The sequence below is a fragment of the Anarrhichthys ocellatus genome, unplaced genomic scaffold (assembly GCF_004355925.1).
Source record: "Anarrhichthys ocellatus isolate YVR2014 unplaced genomic scaffold, GSC_Weel_1.0 scaffold38, whole genome shotgun sequence".
NCBI classification, from domain to species: domain Eukaryota; kingdom Metazoa; phylum Chordata; class Actinopteri; order Perciformes; family Anarhichadidae; genus Anarrhichthys; species Anarrhichthys ocellatus.
In genome coordinates this window covers 3,345,301-3,363,545 of record NW_022280068.1, presented here as the reverse complement: position 1 = coordinate 3,363,545, position 18,245 = coordinate 3,345,301, and the positions used below count along the sequence as shown (strand labels likewise).

The following is an 18,245-nucleotide window of genomic DNA, read 5'->3' as shown; positions in this document are numbered from 1 at the left end:
TATATTTAAAAAGCTGTTGTAACTATTTTATTTCTACCAAACTACACCCACCAATCTTATCACCTAGCAGAATTAAGTATTTATCTGTACTCGATACTGCTAGCTCACCTAGCACCACTGAGGTAGCTAATACAGCTCACCGTGGAGGATGCCATCAATGTTTACATTTCAGCTGTCACAGGCACGAGCTTCATGAGTAGATGAACGCTTCCTTCTGCGCGGTGGTTCGATTGACAGTGTAGTTCGGTAGAAAGAAAAAAGTTCCTACGTGAAACTGCTCACAACAAGGTCTTTGGATTATCTTGAGTAACCAGTCATGATTTCTGGAAAAGAGACTGCTTTTGAGTTTTTCAAATGTTTTATTTTGTTTATTTCTTCGAGGTTGTTTTTTTACTGACCTGTCTACATCATGTTGTGTACCCCCTCCTGTAAACAATGTGCAGACTTAAGCATTTAAATAAGTAGAACTGCTTTTTCATCAATATTTTTCCACTCCTGAAATTGACTTTCCATCCCTCTTCTTTTCTTGTCTTATCTCATATCAGCCCATCACATTGCTGTTGGAGTCAACGGCCGCCAAAGACATGTCCTGCCTAATAGCAGGTTATTGTCGAGTGTTTATTGACCCCAACCTCAACGTCTTCCCCTGGATACATGACTTCAAGAAGCACAGAGTGTCTGCTGAGGAAGGTACACATTTACAGTAATATACAGCCATGAAATGTAGCCATACATCCATAAAGTCACACACCAGTATGTTCTAAATCATAAATAACAGTCTTATGTTGGTGTATGTTCACAGGTTATGTGTCACGATGCGGCAGCGACTCAGATACCTCCTCAGACTTGGACATGGAAGCGCTGGTCACCCTGGTGTCTCATGACGAGAGGCCCTGCCATCAAGTCAGATCCTCATCAGACCCAGAGGGAAGAAAAAGAAAAGACCGAAACAGAAGGAGAAACAAAGATGGCAAAGAAAGGGGAGATAAACCTTGGGAGAATAAAAAGCAAAAGGAAGAAAAGGATGCCGACACTGAAAAGGAAAAGTCTCCCCTAGATAAGAATAGAGAGAGAAAGAATGAAGACGCAGAGCACAAGGAGGAGACAGAAAGAGCGCAGGATGGTCGGCAAACATGGACGGAGATAACGGACAATGACTCTGGGGAACATGGGGAAAAAATGGGACAAGAAGGTGGAGACGAAGTGCGAGCAGCCGAGGAGCAGCCGTCTGTATCAGAAGCATCGGATTCTTGTAATACCGACTCTCGTGTCATCACCAGCCCTTCCATGGACTCCCTCGATGCTTTGGAGGAAGATGACTTAATTTCATGTTCTTCCTCCTCCATCCACTCCAATGTTCCCTCACAAATTCATAGCCACTCTCCCATTCAGCTTCATCCCTACTCTCATAGGCGCGTTCAGCCCCACCTCCTCGCCCCTCCACCAGCTCACGCCCACCCTCTCATCCACCTCACAACTCACGACAGACGAGGGGGGGACTGCAGGAGGTCGGGCGACGGCGCTGATCCCCAGTTCCTTGCACCGGTCTCCCCCTCTCCCCCTCAATACATCCAAAAGTGTTCAAGTAACCCCGGCTCTGATGACGGCTCCATGTGTTTCGCTGAGCTCTCTCGCCTTGTGGACTTCCTGCCGAGCCCTCCGGAGGCCAGCGAGGACGATGAAGAAGAGGAGTTGAGGAGGAGGAGGAGAAAGTCGGCGAGAAGAGCAGGTGAAAGAGGAAGCGTAAACAGCGAGGGCAGTTTTAAAGAACATCTACTATCCCCGTCCCCGTCCTCCCACATCGAGTTTGTGTTTAACTTTGACCAAAGCGACGCTCGCTGCTACTACAAACTCTGCTCCAACATCACCCCCGACAGTGCTCGCAGCCTTCCCCGCCCCCTGCATCATAATGAGGGAGAACCCTGGGAGGAGGTGGAGGAAGATCCGGCTAAGGCGGTTGACCTGGAGCCTATCCCCATCCTTCAGCCACCACCTGGCTTTGGAGACAGCAGCTCTGAAGAGGAGTTCTTTGACGCCAGAGATCGCTTCACCTCACCTGAAGACCCAACCTTGGGGGCCATGCACAAAGGTGATTTGGTTTTCATTGTGAGGCTGATCACATGAAAACACAGGCTGCTAATGCTGCTTTTGCTGCCATCTAGTGGTTGACATTTGTACACACAAAAGTGACAACATTGCACTAAAGAGTAATAAAACGTCCTTGCCAGAAAGTAGTAGAGCAAACTTCTGACCATTCCCACTGTACCGTCGACTTGAGGTCCACTGTCTGTATGGATTCACTCTATAGAGCCTATAGAGCTCAGTGCAATCAAGCTCTCAGAGACAGCATTTCATCCATTACACTTAACTGTCCAAAGATATTTATTAGTCTGGTGGTGGAAAGTAACTAAGTACACGTACTCAAGTACTGTGCTTAAGTGCAATTTTGAGGTACTTGTACTTAACTTGAGTATTTCCACTTGGTGCTACTTTATACTTCTACCTTACTGATGGAAACATTTGACACCACTGTATTTATTTAACAGATATATTCACTAGTTACTGTTGAGATACAATGCAAGTTAAAGATTAAACCAGTTGTTCCCAACCTTTTTGGCTGGCATGTGACCCCTGACAAAAAGCTTTGTCCTGATTGGGCCCCTTTGTCAAATGTTTGTCTGTCAATGAGTTGTTAGTTCCACTACAGAGAGAATTCACCTCTAGACTTCCCAGGTGGTTTCATCAATTGAGCTCAAATTGTCCAATATTTCACAAGAGTACAAAATGAGTACAAAAATGAATAAAAAAATTCTGCAACAGAACTTTTTTCTTATTTTATGTCCCATTAATCATCTCACAAACCCTCCGGTTTGTCTTACAACCTTGGTACCACTGAATTTAACAACCTAACCAGCTACAACAGTAAATATTCTAATGTCATACATAATAATGTATCAGTCACAGGTGACATTTTGATACTTTCAGCACATGTTGCTGATAAAACTTAAGTACTTTTACTTTGTGTTTTTACATTGTTGTATTAATACTTTGACTTAGGTTAATTAAGGATCTGAATAATTTAACTCTTCAACTAAAACACTTGAGATTACATTGGTTAACATGCTTTCCATAATAAATGGTTGAAAATCAATGGAAATTGCTTTTATTATTATTAATGCACCAAACCTACTTAAAAAACGTGTTTATTTTCCTTGATGGAGACCTGATACTTGTTATTCAGCTCATGTTATTGAGCTGATTTGGATTACCTACACTATGTTCCTGCTTCTAATTACTGAGGAATTTGTTTGAAACACAAAAAAGCTCATTTTGATGTACACTGTTTTCAACAAAAGATTGCTGAAGCTGAGACTTTTTTACTATGTTGCAGATATTCTCACAGAGATGAAACTGGACTTCCTCAGCACACTCAGCCTCAGTGACATCAGAGTCTCGGTGACAGAGGCAGACAAAGATGGAAAAGAGGAAGAAGACAGAAAAGAAGGAGACGAGGAAGGAGGAGGCAGAGAAACATTGTTCCAGCTCAGAAAAAGATCCCGTAAGCGCCGTTCCTTCATGGAAACCGATTACACCTCTAGGGTGTCATATCCAGAGCCAGATCCTAAAATGCAGGATCTGGTCTCTAGTAGGCTTCATAAGAACCTCGTAGCAGAAGCCAATGATGCACAGATGCTGAGTTCAGATCCTGAACCTTCAGAGCAAACCCAGAATCCCAGTCCTACGGTCTCCTCTTTGACCCACTCTGAAGGGGAACCGGCTCAGCTTGAGTCAAAGACCATCCTGTCTAAACCCCACTCACATGGACCTGGCTCTCCTTGTGGTTTGGGGTCTCACGAGCAGACTAGAGACCCACAGGCCACCTCCAGGGCCAGGAAACAAGAAATGGAAATGGAACCGGACGCAATGGAATCCAAATCAGTCACAGATCTGGTGAATGCAGCGTCTCCTACCATCACCGTTGTCCGCTGCCGGGTGGATCCAGATGGAAAGGAGAGTGCTGATCGGAGGGGTGACGGAAAGGAGGAAAGGGAGGAACAGGAGGAGATGAGTGAGGGGAAAGAGGAGGGAGAGGAGGAAGAGACAGGAGGTGTGTCGGGGAAAGGGACGTTCACTAATCAAATGTTTTTGACAGAAAGCACAGAGGAGGAAGGTAAGGGGGGAAAAGAGAAGAGAGAGGGGGTGAGAGAGAACTCATCCAGCTCAAAGAGACCACTCATTGGTGCCGAGAGGCAGCCAGAGGCCAACACGATGCCTACATGTTTGATAGATGGGACTAAAAAGAGGAGTAATGGCCTTTTGGGAGCCCATCTGATTGCCCTCGAGCAAAACTTGTATGTGCAGGAACAGATGCTTGAAGGTGTGTGTGAAAAGTCAAACCCTCCATCATACTCACCACCACCCCCTTCACCCTCATCCCCTCTTCCTCCAACACCAGTTCTTAACAAATCCCAAAGTGACTGTTATTTGAGGGGAGAAGAGGGCAGCGAAAACACAGGAACCTCAACCAAAATGTCTTCATCTTATTCCGAGGAGATGCCACAAAGACACACTAACAAAGCACAATTACATTTAGACGTCACCACCAGTATTATTGAGGATGATGCCAACGGTGTTGTTAGCTCTACTATGACTATTAGCGATGAAGTTACAGACAGCACCAATTCAGACAATGTTTTTTTTGATGATGACATGAGTAATTCCTTAACTTCAAGTTCAAGTGACAAGAAAGATGAGTGGGCTATAGCTACTAGACATAGCATCAGTGCAACTTTGGCTACAGCAAGTGAAGATGAGTCTCAAATTATTATCAAGTCTCCCACCAACACTGAAGCTCATACAAGAATTAGTTCAGTAAATTCTGACTATACTCGTGCTATAAACTCTATCACTGCAAAGCTCGGAGTTGCAACAACTGCCACATCTCCTATATTTAATTCAAGTACCAGATTGCGGTGTGAGGTGACAAATGAAAATGCTTCAAGTTTGGATCAAAATGTAGACAAACCCATACGTGATTCCACTATGCATAGTGCTGAAGCTAAAAATAGCTTAGGTAGTCCTAGCTTAGCGAAAGCTAACCCAGTCACAATACACAATCCCTCCAAGACGCCTCCTTCTCCAACTCACTTCCTCTTCCAGACCTGTTCCCCGAACATTATGGTTAGCTTATCTGCCGCCACACTCAGGGGGAAGATTCAACAGTTGTCCCTTTATTTATCGCGCTCCCAGGAAACCCTCCACCAAGCTGGGGTGGGGGATGTTCCTCAGAGTTCAGCTGAGGACAGCAGTAGGGACGAAGTCGAGATCACCATCAAAGTTACAGACGTTGATGACGTCACAAAAACTATAGACTTCGAAACGGGCACAACTGCAGAATCTGTGGAGTCGGACGATTCGGATACAACGGTTACAGGATCTGAGGTGGACGGGGAGATTTTTGTTGAAACAAACTCAGCAAAGAGTTTTCAATCAGTGTCAGAGGTGAAGGAATTAAGCCGTCCATCGCCTGTCCAGACTGAGCCCAAACCCCAACACCAACATCTGCCTCTGTACACTGGACCTATCAAGAACACTCCAGGACCAATAACAGAGCCTCCTGCCTCCATAGTGAACAGCCTCCAAAGAGACTCTTCAGGCCTAAACATGGACACTCCTGGCCCTATAAAAGACACTCCAGAATCAAAGATGAAGGTTACAACTCCAGGTGAAGACATTCCAGATTTTAAAATGAACAATCAGTCACGTTCTATCGCCCATCCGATAGTGGTGACCACACAGAATCTAAATGGACCAGGGCTCCCTTTCCATAGTCCGGCACAGAAAGTAAGACGGACCAGTAGTGACAGACCTTTGATGGGTCTTTGTAGGCCTGCAGGGCAGAATTCAGACTCAACAAAAACACTTTCTTCAGGCTGCCGGGTGTTTACTATCTGTGAGGATCCATCCCAGACAAAGAGCCTAGCCATGGTGGGGACTACCCCACCCTTGAAGCCTGAGTTTGGCTGCACTTCAGTGCTAGCGTCTGGATGTGAGTCAGTAGTGGAAGGGCTGCAGGTGCCGCTAGAGGCTTGTGGTTGCCCAACAGTTTATACCAACTGCTTCAGCAGCGGGGACAGCTTCGATGAGGAGCTGACCGTCTACGAGTTCTCCTGCCGCACACAGAGCAGCGGAGTGACTCAGACCTCTGGAGCAGGTCTTCCTCTTATGACCTCTCCGCCCGTTTCCTCTTTTCTCTCCACCTCCTCTCCCTCTTTCCCACGCTCCAACCTTTTCTCCTCCAACTCTGAGCTCAGCCCTCTCCTCTCACCATTATCGGACTCCTCTGACCGTTTCCTGCCCCAAACGCACAAGGACACCATCAGTTGGCTAGGCCAGCAGCGCTACCCAGAACCCCCAACAGGTTTCCAAGTACTCCGCATAGACGTGGACCAGCTCCTTTCCATTTTGGAAAGTACCGGTGCTGACAAATCCATAGCAGGCCATGGAGGTCGCCACCCAAGGGATACCTGCCCCGCCCACTTTACAGAGAACAAGAGGGTGCTCCAGATAGAGGCACGGCGGCTGATGTCAGGCTGCCAGAAGGTGGTGGGGATTGGCCAGAGCCCAGAGGAAATGCTTCATTCCCTGGCTGACAGTTTCCGGACCCTGGTGGAGTTGGCTGGTATATGCCTCTGGTTCTCCGGTTGCGAAAGGTGTGACCGGAGGAACGCGGAGGCCATTGCGGGTCTGGCAGATGTGGCTCGTTCTTTCAGGGACTTCTGTCTGGCAGCAGAGCGGGCCAGCAGCAAGCGCAGCTGCCAGGACCTGAGCTCCAAGCTGCTAGCGAAACAGTGCACCGCGCTCACCGCCTCCGTCTTCTGCCTCACTCAGCTGTTCCGCACCCTCACCGCGCTATGAGTGAACCTCTCTGAAGTCTTTTGAGATTACCTTGAAGCCACCTGTGGTGTGTAATCTCAGATGCACAAGGTCACCAGTGAGCCCACAGCTGATGGCCAGAGTGTGACTCGAGACAGTCATGTTTAGGGTGGGCAGTGTGAGGGGAGGTTACCTCAGAAACACAGCGGTGTCAACAAGAACTCTCAACATCATAAAGCCAGTTTGAGATCGTTGAGGTGCATGTGGTTACTGACTTTATGCTGTGCACGTACTGTAGCCCACAAAACAAAGAGTCAGCCAACAAGCAGACTGCAGAGTGGTGCTGCTTGTTTTCCAGTATTGAGAAACTGATGTACTTGAATGTATTCTATGTTATCGATTATATTCATTCATTCATTCATTCATTCATTCATTCACTCACAGGTTACTACAGTGAGCAAATAAGGAATGTAAAGTCAAGGGAGAAAGACATTTTGGAAATGTTTACAGGCATTTCAGACGGAGTAGTGGGCCTTTTACACACACATACACAAGCACACAACCTCAAATACACAGAGTGAGTCAGTATTTGATTCCATTCATACACATGCCTTCTATGTGACTGACTGACCATGTTAGGATAAGAAACACTGCAGTTTACTGACGCTTATATATCTTTACATTCTCCAGGCGGCCAGTGAGGACTTCTTTGAATGTTACCGTTTAGAAAACCAAAAAACTAGAGTGAGAAATGATTTGCTCAAATTCCACAAATCAAGCCTAAAACTGTGTTTGCCATTTTATAAATCTAGTAGCAGAATGCTGATGTATGTGCATTATGTGACTTTATGAAACAACAGTTTGGATGAGATACAGTCCTTTGCACACTTAATTTGTTGTCATTTTGTACACACATCCAGTATGGTTTATGGAAATGTAATACATTTGCTAGCTTTTCTCTCATTTATTAGTCAACACTCTCTTTCTCCACCTCCAGTGGAAACACTGAACTGCATGGTGATGTGGCTGTCAACCACCAGTCTTTTCCATACAATTCTTTTATTTTTTTCTCTTTAGTACTAACATGTCCGGTGAGAACAAGAATCTCCAGAATTTAGTCGGAGACTTGGTGACACTTCCCAATAGCTATTTATGGTATGTAATATTGGTTATGGGAATTTTAAGAATCTTAAGTTTGAAGCAATTTGCAAGCTTTTCAAGCTCATAGAAACCTGCACGCATCTCTGAGCTTTGGGGACAGTCAGGAGCGTCTTAGACTACGACTATGTCCCTTACAGTGCATTATTATTACAGATTTCCCAGTATGACCACAAATAGTGGTAAACCAGTGACTGAACATGGGCACAGATAGCCCAAGCAGTGCAGGATTACAGTATGTAGCACATGCTATCTGTATGTGCTTTTCCATCTTTTGATTAACATATTGAGTGAGAGGGAGAACGTCTGTCAAACTGACCCAATCATTGGTTGACAGCCTATCATTGGAGTTCCTTAAACTCAACACATTCGCCACCGAATCATGTACAACACTGATTTACGTGAAGCTTATTATTGTGGATAAGCAGACATGTTACAGCATTTTCACTTGGAATGTTTCTTGAAATAAAAAGGATTGACGCACACTGGACCTGCATGTTCACTGGAGAAATTAAAGTTAGCAGAACTAATTTCACCACTGCAGTGCAGGGAACACAATCTATTGCGAACAGTGTTTCCATATATTATATATTTATAATGGGAATTGAAACTGTATTGTTAACTTCTCCTGTTTTGTTCCCTGGGGATGCAAAAGAATATAATTTCCACTATTCCCAATTTTCAGCAGTGAAGAATTTAATTTACTATGATCTCCATGAGAAAATTGCCCCAAACAAATGATGGAAAACGTTTTTTAAATAGTCTGTGCTCACAAAGCATGCTGTAATAAGCCATAAAATAAATTGTTGTTTCATCAGGGATTTTATCTGTGAATGACTGAATGATGACGTCTGCTCTTGCTTTGTAATGCTCAACTCCCACTATTAAAAACAATGTTAAGATTTTCTTTTTATGATTCCTTTATTGCTTACCCATTTGTGCCCTCTAATTACCAGGACAGGTTAGTTTACAAATGTCGAAAAAAAAAGTTGTATGGGGTGTAAGAGACTGCTGAACTTGAGCCAGGGAACAAAGATTCTCTGCGGAAGATGGTGCATAATGTAGGTCATGATATACCATCAGAACATCCATCATATTACATGTTGTATATTATGGATATTGTTATTATATATAGAGCAGGCATCTATTTATCTTTGGGCATCCTTTCACTGCAAGATTTCAGAAAAAAACATTACTTTACACTTTTATTATAGGCCTATCACTTTTATCCAACTAAATTATAAGTCTCCCAAATTAGAATATTCAAAACATTTCCAAACATACTCTACTTTAACTTACTTACTTTTTCTCAATCAGCAACAAGAAATAGAATGGGGTTTTTCATTATGTCATGGCTTTCAATTATTTTGATTATATATTTGATACGTCTTGGGTTTTTTCATATTGATCTGATTAGGAGTTAGCAAGTTGTGCACGAGAGCAAAAGCTGCTGGGGCCACCTTTCCTTCAATCTTTATTGAAAAAACATTTAAATATATAAACATTGCACTCAACAGAATGGTACAGAGAAACAATGATATGAATTTAAATAAACATTAATACAAAAATATTTGAAAAACAGAATTATTTGGAATAAATAATCTTCAATAATATAAAATTATAAAAGTAATTAAAGCTGCGAGCAGCATTGATCGGGCCCTCGCAACTTCACGCACGTCGAGGGTACTAGCAGGACTCTGGCCATGCATTTCTGTGACCATCATACACTGCGTGCAGGAGGTAAATGGTATTTCCTGGTACTGGCAGGACCCTGGGTGACGCGGCCATGAATTTCTGTGACCATCACACTCTGCGTGCACGAGTGAGATATTTCCTGCGTACAGTGGGTACGGAAAGTATTCAGACCACTTTAAATTTTTCACTCTTTGCTTCATTGCAGCCATTTGCTAAAATCAAAAAAGTTCATTTTATTTCTCATTAATGTACACTCAGCACCCCATCTTGACAGAAAAAAACAGAAATGTAGAAATTTTTGCAAATTTATTAAAAAAGAAAAACTGAAATATCACATGGTCATCAGTATTCAGACCCTTTGCTGTGACACTCATATTTAATCTTCATATCTTCATATTTAAGATATTTATCTTCTGATCCTCCTTGAGATGGTTCTATTCCTTCATTGGAGTCCAGCTGTGTTTAATTAAACTGGTTGGACTTGATTAGGAAAGGCACACACTTGTCTATATAAGACCTTACAGCTCACAGCGCATGTCAGAGCAAATGAGAATCATGAGGTCGAAGGAACTGCCCAAGGAGCTCAGAGACAGAATTGTGGCAAGACACAGATCTGGCCAAGGTTACAAAAGAATTTCTGCAGCACTCAAGGTTCCTAAGAGCACAGTGGCCTCCATAATCCTTAAATGGAAGAAGTTTGGGACGACCAGAACTCTTCCTAGACCTGGCCGTCCAGCCAAACTGAGCAATCGTGGAAGAAGAGCCTTGGTGAGAGAGGTAAAGAAGAACCCAAAGATCACTGTGGCTGAGCTCCAGAGATGCAGTAGGGAGATGGGAGAAAGTTCCACAAAGTCAACTATCACTGCAGCCCTCCACCAGTCGGGGCTTTATGGCAGAGTGGCCCGACGGAAGCCTCTCCTCAGTGCAAGACATATGAAAGCGCGCATAGTGTTTGCCAAAAAACACATGAAGGACTCCCAGACTATGAGAAATAAGATTCTCTGGTCTGATGAGACCAATGTTGAACTTTTTGCCGTTAATTCTAAGCGGTATGTGTGGAGAAAACCAGGCACTGCTCATCACCTGCCCAATACAATCCCAACAGTGAAACATGGTGGTGGCAGCATCATGCTATGGGGGTGTTTTTCAGCTGCAGGAACAGGACGACTGGTTGCAATTGAAGGAAAGATGAATGCGGCCAAGTACAGAGATATCCTGGAAGAAAACCTCTTCCAGATTGCTCTGGACCTCAGACTGGGCCGAAGGTTCACCTTCCAACAAGACAATGACCCTAAGCACACAGCTAAAATAACAAAGGAGTGGCTTCGGAACAACTCTGTGACCATTCTTGACTGGCCCAGCCAGAGCCCTGACCTAAACCCAATTGAGCATCTCTGGAGAGACCTGAAAATGGCTGTCCACCAACGTTCACCATCCAACCTGACGGAACTGGAGAGGATCTGCAAGGAAGAATGGCAGAGGATCCCCAAATCCAGCTGTGGAAAAACTTGTTGCATCATTCCCAAGAAGACTCATGGCTGTACTAGCTCAAAAGGGTGCTTCTACTCAATACTGAGCAAAGGGTCTGGATACTTATGACCATGTGATATTTCAGTTTTTCTTTTTTAATAAATTTGCAAAAATTTCTACATTTGTTTTTTTCTGTCAAGATGGGGTGCTGAGTGTACATTAATGAGAAATAAAATGAACTTTTTTGATTTTAGCAAATGGCTGCAATGAAACACTGAGTGAAAAATTTAAAGGGGTCTGAATACTTTCCGTAACCACTGTAGACCAGCAGCGTAGCAAGATCATGTTGCCAGGTCTTAAAATTCAAATGTTTTGAGTGTACATCCGATATAATCATAAATGTAAGCCTTTAAAGATCATTAAGAAAATGAATGTGTGTGAATGTGCTTCAGTGTTTGTAACATAACAGACTGTCAGTTTACTGGGATGGGGTTCAACTCCCTGCAGTGTCCTGCTGATTGTATTTGGACTTACATGAAAGTTAACAAAACAGTAGTGCTGTTAATTGAACACTTTAATTTAACACTTTTCATTTTAAGTTCTTCTGTAACTTTAGATTGTAGTGTGAAGCATTCATTATAACGTTTAACCTGATTGTCATGAAGAAGCTCTGGACAGATCATTTATACTAATGCCCACTGACATGGTTTGAAAATACACTTATCTAACTTTTGCTCTCCAAGCATCTTAGTTTGCACATATTTAGATCAGAGAAGTCTTTTTCTCATTGTGTGCCCACAAACCCTTTCAATAAGTTCAGTGTTTGGGCCGCTGTAATTATAGAATCCTGCTTACGTCCGTGCTTATCAGTAGGTGGCGCTATGACAATGAGTTAATATTGGCATGCAGAAGTCCTAAAGCCATGACAGTCAACAAGCATGTCAAGTTTGGGACAGTTTTGACAAAGTACAGTCGAGTTACAACAGCTTGATGGATGATGGCGAACCATGTAAAATGGCCATCGCACCATATCCACATCGTTCGATGAAACCTAAAGCTTTTAGTAACTTTTAATCGCTAAGGTCTTTAGATTGTTCTGACGAAATTCTAAGCTGATCAGATTAATTCCCTAGGAGGAGCTCGTAATACAGCACCTGGAAATGGAAGAGAACCACGAGAAATTCATACAAAATTCAAAATGGCTGACTTCTGGTTCAGTTTAGAGCTTAGACCCCTAAGACTTTTTTTTAAGTCTACATGGGATACATATGCTTACCAAATTTTATACATCTAGGTGAAATGTAAATAGTTCGAATAAAAGAAAAGATTGTCAATAAAACCAGATAAACTCGAAGACTACCTCACATGTACTTTTTATGAGTCTTGCTATATTCTCGTAAAGAAAATATGTTGCCAAGTAAAAATAATTTTGAAACCTTGGCCCTTCAAACACATCAAGAACCCCTACCTCACTCCAATGACATGTTCAGGTAAAATAGGACAGTCACTTTAAAATCCTTGTGTATTGTATTGTTAAAATAATTTAATATTAAGTCAAACACTTAACAAAATGCAATGTTTTAGCTGTAGTAATCTTATTACTTTGAATACTTGCTCTGCCCATCCTACAGTAGTTACCTCAGAATGCAATATGTCTGGTAATCTGCGATGCATTTTTAGTAAATTAAGAAAGAAAATCAACTCAATTTCATATTTATTTATTTTAGATTAAATGTTCCGTATGACATTTGTAAGCTCTCTGATAATCAGAGAACCATACTGGCACGTTTATTTTTAAAGAAGATATCTGTATCTTTAGGTGGGGTGTTTGTCCAATATACTGTAGGTCAACTTTGAGGTCCCCTGTTTCCTGAAATATTGGTCATTCTAGTTATTGAAACCACCTTCTAGCACTCACTAATATGTGTTAACATTTAGGAAACATGATCAAATACAAAGGGGTTGAGGTCAGAAAGTGGTTGATTTCTGACAGAATGCAATATTTCAAACGACACCTTTAGTTCTTTTCTACTGATGGATTTATTTCTCCTTTTACACCACCGTCCTCAATCCACCGTCGAACTGTATAAATTACATTTAGACATACAAACAATCCGACATTAACATTACATAAACACAGTTTAAATGCAAATATGCACAATGACAGATTTATGCGTAACGTACCTCACTGGCTGCACACATCCGAGAGGGAATGAGTCCACTTGAAACACGATCAAAGATGATCACTTTAACTTGTACCGTAACACTTTAACTTTTAGTTTACTTTACCACTTTGAGTGACTTAAGTGGCTTCACGTATCATCCTGCTGTCACTGTCACTGTGCCACAGTCAAACACGTCCCAGTGCAACAAAGCACGCAACAATAGTTCCCCCCTTTTATACAAAACAAAAACCCATACTGACATAAACAAACCGTACAAAACAACAACATATAAACAAGCATACTAAATAATGACATGAATAACCTTTATGGCAGTTAAACAAACTTAGGATAAAGGTTGAGTCCTCAAAGGACTAAAAGGGCAGCAAACACACTCACAAACACACTCACTCTCACATATATTTAAAATATTAAAAAAATTAGCATTGAATCACACAAATTGTGCAAATATACTGCTAAAACATTTGAAATGAATGCTTTTCACCTTGAAGCTGCAGAAGTTAACAAATTGAACTCAGTAGTTACAAGTTAGCCTGTGTTTAGCAATGAACTATACACTACAGAGTTTTATTGTTTTACAAAGTTCAGTGCAGTTTTGACTAACATGTGGATGAATAGATAAAAAGTGAATTATGAGATGAACTAATGAAGCTTGAAAATCAGCTTTTTCCGTCTTCTTACCAGTACGTTCATTCTCTCGGCTGCTGCAGTGGCAACACTTAGCTTCCTCTCATCTTCCTCCCTCAATCACACCAAGCCTGTGACAGATGGAAGATATGTTTATATAAACACCAAAATGACATGGAACCATCTAATATTTTACTGCTAATTAGTAACAGTTAACACAGCTTAGCCTACAGCTTTCTACACCCGGTCCAATCTAAGTATTAACAGCTTTATTAATCTTTATGAGACTAATTAAAGTTATAAAGTGTGGAATACAGTATATGCAGACTGAATACATATATTCATGATAAAAACACAAAATGCAGGAAAAAAAACAACTTATTTTAAACTTTTTAAATATAAACAACTGGAAAACTTGCAGACAAATGCAATTTTTGAGCTCGACTGTTTTACCTGAAGGTGGCGCTGGCAAGCTGCTCCTCTCTAACAGCCAGCTGATTCCGGATCTCGGTCACCTCAGCCTGCAGCATTGCATTCTGGTCCTGGCTTTGGATAATGAAGTCCTCCAGGCGCTTTGCCATGTCAAGCTCACGCTCTGTCATAAATGTTAAATACTTCAAGAGTTACACAAAACTTTAAAACTAACAACCAAACTGGACTCATGTCTTTTCTGTCCTACCTGGTCCCTCTGATAGATGATGTCTACCAGAAGGCCATGGAGCACAGCCAATCGTAGAGGCAGATCCACATAGCCATCAAAGGAAGACATTAGGATTTCTGTGTCTAGATTTGACACCGTTTGTAGAAAACCTCTCATTCCATCCCAGTGCTGCTGCAGGAATTCGTTCATGAAGCTCATGTACTCCTCCTTCTCTCCAAACCTGAATCAGAACAAAAGATTTAATTTACTGAAGCAACTTAAGGTAAACTAAGTATATTTTTCATTCTCTATAGTTGCTGCAGCTGCTGACTCGGTTTCGAGTCCACATCGTTGGCTGAGAAAGACACACACACACACACACACACACACACACACACACACACACACACACACACACACATTTCATCAGTTAACTGGAAGTGTAGTGCTTATACCTTTTTGCTCCAGATGTAATGAATTTTAGTGAACTATGGGGAGTTGTTGAGTGGCGTGTTAGTGTGTACAGATATCAAATATACTCAACAGTCAGGACAATGATATTTTCTATATACTTTAGTAGAAAAACAGGATGCTATTTTACATTCAAGCAGACAGCAAACGATTGTTGAATTACTTCAATAACTATGTAAAGATAACTTTGTCAGGCAAGCTGTCTATGGTGAGTATGTACTTAAATCTGGTATTAAAAGTGATGAGTTGATTTTAAGATGACTTCAACTTCTTGTGTTCCCTTAAAGTTAATAAGAAAACTTGATATTAACAGGAGGTTGTTTTTTTCCCCAATACGTACCCATGTGTGTATACATGAAAAATACAGTGCAAAGCATTTGAAGTTACACAAAACATTCTGTCTTCTGGTTTAAAGTTTCTATGACAACTTGTGTTTCGACTATTGTTTCATTACAAACGCGCATTCAATTATTTTTTGTATTATTAACACTGACAGTTTTATGAACACATTTGATGTTTTTGTTTTCCAGGTCCTACCTAGTTACCTAGTTGATGGTCTTTGTGATCAGTATCATCAGCACAGTGTTCTGTGGTCACCTGGAAAAAACTGAACTAGCAGGAGTTTCTTAAGCAGCCACTAGAGAATCTGAGGAGAGATGCTTTTAAGCCCTATCTGTGTTCATACTGACATCACATTTGATGTTATTGACTTGTACATTATAAGTTTGCCTTTGAATTTTTATTATTGATTAATAATGTTGTGTCAATTGCAGGTGGTTAATGTCATTGGTATTTCCATTGGCACTGGTTTGTCATCCACTAAAACTGAAACCTTCATATCTGCGTTAGGTTGTCCTGTCCCCTGAAAAAAGCAGCTCAACAATGAGCTTTTGTATCATGTTTGTTTTCTTGGCCTGTTCATATCTTTGCTTAGTAGCGTGATCGGTGACGTTCAACTCCACTTGTTTATCTACCTGTTTCATGCAGACGTATGGGAGCCGTAACTTGAAGCGCGTGGGTGTGATTCTGCTGCTGGCCTGTTTCCCCTGCTGGGCTATCCTCATCAACACTGAACCTCTCCTACTTGCTGTCAAACAGAGCCCAGAGGTTGCCAGGTCAATCCCAATGTGTTTTTTGTCTTCATAGGAGCAGAGTGGAGGGGAGGATGGAGTCTGTGAATGATAGATAGATAGATAGATATATACTTTATTCATCCCCAGGGGGAAATTTGTATGTTACAGCAGCAAGACATACAAAGTAAGCAAAGTAACAGAGTAACCAAAGATATTAAGTATTAAAAAATGCACAATATATACAATAAAATATAATCGTGTTAAATTAACTAACTAGGTAAAAAACAGTAGTGCAAAACTCAACCACCAGCAAACAACAGTGTAGCAGTGTGTAGTTATGTGGATAAACAGGTTTGGAAGTGTTTGAAGAGACGCCCAAGGTAACCAGTTATTTCAGTTCACCTAAACCAAAACGTTCCGTGGACACTGGCGATGTATGGCTTAATATATAAATACCTGAATGACTGGACACTTCATCTAGAGCAGAGGTCTTCAACAGGGGGTCCGTGACCCCAAGGGGGTCCGCGAAACTTTTGGTTGATTAGACAATTTTTTATTTTTTTTTCTAAACATGAATCTGTCCATTATTTTAATAGTTCAGTAATGTATGCAAGATAACAGGTGTGTTTATGCATGGCAGTGGCACTAATAGGCCATCACTCACACTTTCGTTTCCACATTTATGTTTAAAATGAAAACATCAATTTGAATAGCTTGTATGCATGGTATGCAAGTCTGTCAGTTGGATTTTGCTCCTCGGCCTTTGCGAGTGACATAACAGACTCCGGAAATATTTTTTGTTTGAATATGTTCAGATACGTAACTTCCTTGTTCTCTCAGTGACAGCATTTTTGGATTTTTACATGACATTCAAACAACAACAAATGGACACTCACAGCCAGGAGATTACAGCCTGCTTCATTTTAATTAAAGTACGAATTACTCATTCAAGCCTAAGGCAAATATTTTGCAGTGGAGTTACATGTTTTCACTGTAATACTTTGCAGATGCTGTTTGCGTGAGTGCGTGCAAGCATTAAATTGTGATTGCTTGAAATGGGCTGTGTTATGTTCACACTTTCACAGCTGTAAAGAGAAACATAATGCAAATCTGTTTCAGTCCTGAAGTCTGTAACCCTGAAGTGATGTCTGGGACCAGGATGAGATGAGTTTCCACTTGTTGTCAAACATTTTTAAACCTCATATTTCCTGCAAATAAGCCGAGCTAAACTCAGAATTTGTATCAGTTCCATGAAACACCCATTGTTGTTTTACTAACATGTACAACTGCTTGTAATATGTAAAACAAGAGCTTATACTACATATGAAATACAAAGTAGAGCTATGGCACACACTGGACTGGACTGGTGACTGGACTTGCATGTCATTATGCAGTGGTGCAATATTACTAAGTACATTTACTCAATAACTGTATTTAGTTATGAATTTAAAAGGTACTTGAGTATTTACATTTTATGCTACATTAATCTTCTACTCTACATTCAGGAGGCAAATATTGTACTTTTTACTCTACAACATTTATTTGATAACTTTAGTTAAAGTATAAATCAACAAATACATTATATGTTCTTGTAGATAGACCCAGCACAGCAGTATGATGTAATTGAAATTAGCTCCACTTTTGCTGCTACACTGAAGTGATGTGCATGTTAATGCATCACTAATTATAATCCAATATATCTGAAATGGGCCATACTGTTAAGAGTACTTGTACTCCAAGTATATTTTGATGCTAATACTTTTGTACTTTTACTAAAGTAGTGTTTTGAATGCAGGACTTCTACTTGCAACAGAGTATTTCTACACTGTGGTATTCCTACGTCTATCTAAGTAAATGATCTGAGTACATCTTCAACTACTTTCATAGGCATTGTGCTGCACTCGGATGCCGGACAATCTCTTCAAACGACGAGTCTAAGTAAACTGAAGCTCATAATGTGCACTTGAATGCAACATTAGGTCTTCCCAATGGCAGTGACGCCCCAAAAATAGCTGCACGAGGTGGTTGGCTGGGACCTATATCCGTGACGTT

At 41.4% G+C, this 18,245-nt stretch overlaps 1 protein-coding gene across 2 annotated transcripts in view; it reads left to right on the top strand.

Annotated features, from left to right (window-relative positions):
• The window catches only part of frmpd1a (FERM and PDZ domain containing 1a), a 37,201-nt gene extending 28,291 nt beyond the window's left edge, over positions 1-8,910 (top strand). For both annotated transcript variants that reach the window (XM_031867134.1, XM_031867135.1), the window contains 3 exons: positions 546-690; positions 803-2,089; positions 3,392-8,910. In XM_031867134.1, coding sequence (XP_031722994.1) covers positions 546-690; positions 803-2,089; positions 3,392-6,918 — 4,959 coding nt within the window. In that variant the 3' untranslated portion in view covers positions 6,919-8,910. The remainder of the gene's footprint in view (positions 1-545; positions 691-802; positions 2,090-3,391) is intronic.
• The last annotated feature ends 9,335 nt before the right edge of the window (positions 8,911-18,245 follow it).